Below are 7,665 nucleotides of genomic sequence, written 5' to 3'. Positions count from 1 at the left end.
GGAGAGGTAAAAATAATTGCTTTGGTTGCTTCCGGTAGTCCCTAAAGGGGAAGATGAGCCATTGTTATATAGAAATAAAATAACTTCTAATTGGAGTGACCTTTTCAGTATTTTAAATACTGAAATCCTGTTCATGTGAGTTTTATGCTATAGCTATGTGATAGTACAGTAGCATAGAGATTTAGTTTGTAAATGACCAAAATTGGGGCTGCATGGGCAGAATGCTTTTACTGATGGAGTGTACCGTCAGAAGTTTGGAGATAACTAATGTAAAGGTGCCAAGCCATAAAGAAAGGCCATGGGTAAGCTTTAGAACAGCATCTAGCATTGAGATGAAGTGGCTCTGGCTCATGAGTGCTTGCTGAAAGACAGTTGGCCCTGTAGAAGCTTTGGCCAAAGTTGACCACCAGCGAGCGGCCTAATGCTTAAACCTTTAGTGGCTGTCTGTGCCTCTTGGGATAAGACCAGGAGCTTTACTATGGTCTCCCCAGCTCTGCATGTTCAAGTCTCAGCTCTGAACCCATCTCTGCTTATTTTGGTCACTCAAGACTTTTTCTGCATATGCCATTTGTTTTCCCTTTGGGCTTCCAGGTCCCATCCCAGCTCATACAACACTTCTTCAGTGACCTGTCCGTGATACTCTTACTAGCATTCACCACGAGCCAGGCTCTACGAAGTCAAAGACCAACTAGTACAGTGGTAGCAGATAATAAATACTTGATGAATACTTGTCAAGCATTGAAGGAGCCTGGTGTGTGTCAGGCCCTGTCCTGGGTGCTAAGAACACAGAAAAAAACAGTCCCTGCCTTCAAGGAGCTCATGACATTGCTGTGGAAGAAACAGATAAATGGTAGGCCACTGCAGTGCCGTGGGACCCATGCTCTGAGAGAAGAAACCCAGAATTCCATAAGAGCATCCGTGGCCGTGGCTTGTCAAAGACTTTGCAGAGAAAGTGAAACCCAAAGGGGCATTTGGACTTAGCTACGTGGGAGTGGGAGAGGCGCTTGATCACCCACCTAGTCTCCTGTCAAGACTCAGCTCAGAGACCACATTTTCATTTTGTGTTTCCTTCCGTGAGGTCTGCGTGGACCTCTTTTCCCACAACTCCAGTGGCGCGTGACACCTGCTTGCCCACTTTTCACTTCTCTTTCAGTGCCGCCTCCCCCGTGAGGTCTTTGGCTTGCTCGTTCTAGTTTGCTTAGTAAATACTCTTTGATGGAATGAGTTTGTTGAGGTCATGCACTCTTGTTGTGGGAGGGAACTTTGGAGATCCTCCCTCCCTTTTACAGATGAAGAAACTGAGGCTCAGAGAGGGGAAGTAACTTGCCCAGAGCCAAACCCTGAGTTCGTGGAAATGAAGATTAGCATTTGGGCCTCCTGACTTTACAGGCAAAGGCTTCTGTCTTAGGAGTATTTCTAAAAAGCAGATTCTTTTTATAGACTTCCACACGTTTTCTTCTCTATACAACTGTCCAACTCTTGATAAAGGCCTGTGTGTGTGTGTGTGTGTTTAAGGAGGAAGAGGGAACTAAAATTCCTGAGATCAGGTTTTCTCCCACTGTCCGGTGGCCCTGCTACCTGGCTCTGCAGGAGCAGCCCCAGCTTCGCTGGCCAGTTTGTGACTAGTTGGTCTCCTGGATGGGACATTTTCCAGTAGCCACAAGATTCATAAAGCAGGACACCCTACTCATATCCCAAATCCAACAGGAGTCACCTTTCAAAGTATCACACAGAATGGGCAGTCTGCTTTTCTGATTTGTTGAGCTGTTGCAGGGCTTTCTCAGCGAGAGTCCTGTGATTTTTTCTCTATAAGTCAAATGGGGCAACCGCAGGCAGGAGAAGGGCCCTCACATCTAGTTGATGGCCTAAATTCGGGCCCAGATCTGCTTGCCTTACACCAAGTATAGTTCGCTTACTGCTGGCTGGGCTCTGCCTTCCTGAGATTTGAGGCTTCTGTTCTGACCCCTGCTCCCCCAAGCCTCTCCTGTTCTCTTTCTGGCCCCGCCACCCTGTTAGGCCTTCTTTGTCCATTTCCTCAGAGTAGCCAGTGTGACGAACTCCTTGGCTGAATCACTTATGCATCTGGATCGTTGTTTTATAGAGAGAACTCCCTCTTTGGGACTTGTTTATCCATGTGACACCAACTTTGTTTTTCTTTTGGGCCACCCAGTCAGTCATTAGCATGTGTTTATTGAGCACCCACTTTCTGCCAAGCAGTAGTCCCACACTAGGCATATAGCGAACAAGACAAGCAAAATTCCCACCTGCTCAGAGGGGACAGCTAATAATGGATTAGAAGAATGGGATGATGTCAATTAACTGTGTGAAAAACAATAAAAAAACAAAAAATGAAACAAAGCAAAAAGCTGGGCTTGAGGATAGAGGGGTGCTATTTCAAAAGAGCAGCCAGATGTGGTCTCTCTGAGGAGGTGATGATTGACCTGAGTCCTGAATGGGTGATGCAAGTCACGTGAGCACCTGAGGGAGGGACTATGGGTAGGACTGGAGTAGGGTGGAATGAGAGGGGGAAAGGGAGTGGGTGGTAGGAGAGAGGCGGATGGGGGTGCTGGCAAACACCACATGCCTCATTTATGGGCTCTTTCTCCATGGAGCTAATGGAGTCAGTTTACCAGGTTTCTTCATTAGCATGATGTCTTGTTATCTGGTGTGCAAACCCAGATGCTAGCAACTCATTGACTGACTTCAAGAAAAGTTATTTCTTAACTCTGAAGTAAGATTTTTGACATGACATGTTTTCCTTTTGTGGTATGTTTTAATCACACAGGCTTGCTTTGCTTCTCTGGTGAGTCAGGACTATGTCAATGGCACGGATCAGGAAGAAATTCGAACTGGTAAGAATCCCTTTTGTAGACAGTGTTAGCAAGATTCCACATTGCTGTCTTTACACTTTGTGTGTTTCAGTCCTTCTTGTACCCTAAGAGAAGTTTTCCAGGGAATAAGATTTATGCAGATTATCTCTATATATTGCTCGTTCTCTGTTCAGTTTATTAATTGACATTTTAAGTCATGATAAACCACTTATGTGAGCTTTACATACTGGTAGTAGGACAAAGAAGACCAATAGTGCGTACTGCTTTTAAAATAAGTGTTGCGTTGGACCTGGTTATTACTTGGATGGGAGACCATCTAGGAAGACCAGGTGCTGTAGGCGTAAAAAATTTAATAAAATAAGAGATTGTAAGCTGACAAGGTCCTTGCAATCTGTGAGGTCAATCAAGGGTTGCCTCGCCTAAAAAAAAATAAAATATAAAGTAAAATAAGTTTTGATAATATATTGAATAGGTGTAACAGAAGTCTCATGTACTTTCCACTCCTTGCCCAAGTTCTGTCCCCAGAGGTGACCAGTGCCTCTGATTTCTATGTACTATATTTTAAAAGTTACATTTTACCTGGAAATCATACTAATTGCTGGAACTCTGGATTGTCATTTTTAGAAGAACTCATTGTCTTTCTTCAGAAGAACTTTTATTTTATAGTAAAGTCTCTTATTCACATGATAAAAATACAAATCATTTGCTGTTTTTAATGTTGGTCAACACTTGGGTTTAGGGGTTAGTATTATTGCTGTGGCCAAGATTAAAATCCTAGATTGCATCTTTGAGAAGGTGCTGTTTTTGATATTCTGACTGTTCCTTTATGAGGGAGATATTTTGTCTAGTGTTTTTCTTGATTTAATATTTTGGTCTTTTTTTTTTTTTTTAAGGTGTTGATCAGTGTATCCAGAAATTTCTGGATATTGCAAGACAGACAGAATGTTTTTTCCTACAGAAAAGATTGCAGTTATCTGTCCAGAAACCAGAGCAAGTTATCAAAGAGGTATGAACTCAGTTTTCTCAGCTTCTTAGGAAGAGCACATGTTATCAGGATTCCATCTGCTTTAAATGATTTTAAGTGAAAACTCTTTTCACACTAGTTCTAGTAGGGCTTTATAGATTGAATATGAATGTTGCTAGTTGTCATTGCTGGTGACAACCTGCACAGGTAGTAGAATAAAGGGGAGTCGGGGAAGCAGGGCTTCACACAGAGCTTTCCTGAAAATTTTTCCTGAAGAAAAGGAAGGTTTTGCTGCTTGAAAAGGTTTGAAAGCCTATTGTGTAGGTGATGAGCTCATTTGGACAGGAACTGTGATCTCTGTATTTCCGGTTGCCTTACTCAGGGCTGTACACACAGGATAGCCTCTGTGGAGTTTTGTTCAAGGACTTAAAATTTAAATGTCCCGTCCTAGGCTCCTTGAAACTCAGGATTTCGTCTATCTCAGTTGTTGAAACCCCGGGGCATTTGGAAGGATGTTGGGGTTTCCAGGATGCCTGGAAAGCTTCAGTGGCATTTAATGTGTTGGGCCCCCCTGCATTTTGGACAAGGGAAGAGTCGTCCTGCCCAAAAGGCCTGTGGTGCTCCTGGTGAAAATGCTAAATTCATTCAATTGAGGTGATTGCTATGGGGGCAGTTTTTGAAGTAACTACTCCCACAAGCCGACCAGTTAAAAATTGCTCTTTTTATTCAAAGATAACTATCGAGAAGATGAATGGTAGGGTGATATTCTTACACTTCATCATGTCAGGTCATTCCTGATTTGAATACTTGAGTAACAACATAGATGTGTTCAAGGCCAGGTCTTTTATTTTTTTTTAAATTAACGCCTACAGCACCTGCTCTTCCTAGGTAGTCTCCCATCCAAGTACTAACCAGGCCTGACCCTGCTTAGCTTCCAAGATCAGACGGGATCAGGCGTGTTCAGGGTGCCATGGCTTAGGTCTTAATAAAGAAATTATAACGATGGTTTTCAGAAAAAAAGACTCTTGAAAATGAGATTTTAACACTTCATAACCTGACATGATAGAACCGTGGTTGCGGGTTCTTTTAAACAGTTTTTATCTTGTGTTTCAGTTTCTTCGAGTTTTAAATTCTCAGCAGTAGACTTTTGGACATAGATACTGGGGACCTGGGCACCAGGATAGAAAAGAGATTGATTTCTTTTTGGCTGCCCTTTGAGACTTTGGAATATTCTAACTTGAATATTATTTATTAAAAGAAAATAATTTAAAAATAAAAAGTCCGTGTTCAGCAGACATCTGCCATTGGAAAGAGTTGCTTTGGGTTGTTCAGTAGCGGAGCCCAGCGGAGTAATGGGTTTAGTATGGTTTCATAGCTTTTCTTTGTTTTGAATTTACTTCTTAGTGCTCTTAACTAGTCAGGAACTGTAGTCACTGTTCACGTGTTCGCTCTGACTTCATCTTCGTTCCTAGGATGTCTCAGAGCTAAGGAATGAATTACAGCGGAAAGATGCTCTGGTCCAGAAGCACTTGACGAAGCTGCGTCATTGGCAGCAGGTGCTGGAGGACGTCAGTGCGCAGCACAAAAAGCCGGCCGACATCCCTCAGGGCTCCTTGGCCTACCTCGAGCAAGCGTCCGCTAACATCCCTGCGCCTATGAAGCAGACCTGAGTAAGGGCCGTCTGGATGCGAGCTGCTCTGTGAATCAACCTAAATACAGTTTTGGGGTGTTTTTTTTTGCCAAACATCACTTTTCGGGGACGTGACATTTTAGAAGAACTCTGCCAGCGAATGAGATGATTTTAGTTTCATGCTCTCACCTAAAAATTTCCCTCTATTTTTGTAAGATGTTATTTCTTTAGTACTTTACAAAATGGGTGTAGCTTTGGTAAATCAAGTAAATTTTTGTTTGTAGCAAAATGTAGGCTATTAGTGTGATGCTACTTACAGATCCCTTTTTATTTCTTTTTTCTGCTTGTTATTTTTTAATTTTTGTATAGTTTTGTATTTATAGTTTTAAATGAGTTTGTGTCATCTGAGGGAAGAACAGTTTGTATGATCCTATCAGTGAATTGGAAGGTGAGGGGTTTTGTAGGCCTTTGATGTGGTTGTATGTAAAAATGTGTAAACTTGCTGTTTTGAGACTTTGAACTACCTCAAGAGGAGGAATCTAATGCAATAATGCTCGCAGAGTTCTCAGAAGAGAATGAGGATATTCTGTAAATAGGTCGGAAGAGGAATTTAATATCCTAGGTTAGGGTAGTACTATTACACTAGGATCTAAGCTGATGTTGACTTTATTTGGGATAACTTTATATTCTCTGTGATGTTTATTTACTTTTTTGGGTTGGGGGATGTAGTAGGAGCAGTGATTTGCCAAATTTTTTTTAACTTTCTGCACTAATGAATCAGTTTAAGTAAACAGACCCTGTTCTCAACAGCATGTTTTGGGCACAGGTGAAGTTCGAGGGTGTAAGCTCACTGTGATTATCTCTTCTTTTGAGTTTTGTTTGCTTTTATTTTTGTTTTGCTTTTTGGAGCAGAAGTCTTCCATTGGGGAAGGGCCTTACTGATGGATGGTGTTGGTTCCAAGGGACAGGGCCTCAGGCTGGGCGTGGACTGCAGCATTACCTTTGGCTCGTACCCTCCACAGAGGGGACGCAGAGCCCTAGAGTGTGGGAGACATCTTACCCTTTTATTAGTCACACGGGCCACACAGATCTCTGATCTGCTGTGGAGAAATAGACTGGTGTTGTGTCCTGCTTTCCCTAGAGGAAGCTTTTCTTCCTCTGTTGTTTACAATCTCTTACTAGATCACATCCCTTTACCCAAAACAAATGCACCGCTGTCTTCACAGGCAGTATCTCTGTGGCTCAGTTTCCTGACTCACCTTGTTTTCTCCAGCCTCGATGGCCCCTCCCCACATGCATGGCATCCACTCACTGGCCTGGATGCCACCTGGTCCCTGAAGCCCCCGAATGCCCTCTCTGCCACACTCTCAGGACACAGGAATACTTCCTGTCTCCTACCAATCTTGCTTGGTTCTCTCTTGAGGGTTAGTAATTTATCTCTGTCTCTGAGCCCTTCATGAGAATTAGACATTATTTTCTTTTGAATGCACAGGAACCATCTATTATTTTTTATACATAACACTTATTACTCATTTTTGTTTGTGCATGTAGGATATATAGCCTGAGGCCAGCAAGTCCCCTCAGTGAGAATGCATAGGTTAAACAAAGTTTTTAAAAATTGTTTTTCTCACATTATATGATTTCAAGGTGGTTAATGTGGTCATGTCATGCTAATTAGAAGCTCTACTTACCAGCTTTATATTTCCTGATTAAAAGCTAAACAACTTTTAGGCAAAGAGGTTCTTGGTGAAAAGTTCAGGAACTATTTCTAATTGGTGCTTAGTGAAAATATTTTGAATTAATATATGTATCAGTTATTGCTGTATCTTTATTAAATTCAAAAGTTTTCTGTCAAATAGTTTTCAGTCTTGTCTGTTTGTAAATATCTTTTTTCTTTTTAACGACATCTTGCTGGTCGACGATCATAGAATACTCTCTAAGCTGCTGTCTCTTTCAATGAGAAAATAACAAGCCATCGACCAGGATTCTCCTTCTCCTCTCCCGTTATGATAAACCGACCCACATCTTCAGGGTATCTTTATTTCTTCCCTTTCCACCTGCTGAAGTGCCTCCCTGTGTAAGACCAGCCTTTCCACACGTGTCCTGGCCCCAGGCAGTTGCCTTCTCCAGGCCGGAAGTCCTTGAGCGATTTCCACCCTTGTGTCGCCACCTACTGGGCCGTTCCCTGCTGGTCACAAGAGTCCCCTGTCCCTCATCTCCTCCGCTCCCCTCCACGTTCC

General features: G+C 42.6%; 1 protein-coding gene and 1 pseudogene across 1 annotated transcript; one reads left to right on the top strand and one right to left on the bottom strand.

The window, feature by feature from the left end:
* Positions 1-2,752: 2,752 nt before the first annotated feature.
* MED28 (mediator complex subunit 28) lies at positions 2,753-7,281 on the top strand (the record flags this gene model as incomplete). The annotated part of the gene is made up of 3 exons (XM_006918976.3): positions 2,753-2,852; positions 3,725-3,837; positions 5,268-7,281. Coding segments are annotated over 3 exons (411 nt in total), but the record flags the coding sequence as incomplete, so codon positions are not given.
* On the bottom strand, positions 4,659-4,776 carry LOC112485701 (annotated as a pseudogene).
* Positions 7,282-7,665: the final 384 nt, after the last annotated feature.

Source organism: Pteropus alecto, unplaced genomic scaffold (genome assembly GCF_000325575.1).
Source record: "Pteropus alecto unplaced genomic scaffold, ASM32557v1 scaffold5, whole genome shotgun sequence".
NCBI lineage: Eukaryota > Metazoa > Chordata > Mammalia > Chiroptera > Pteropodidae > Pteropus > Pteropus alecto.
This window is presented reverse-complemented; position numbering and strand designations above follow the sequence as displayed.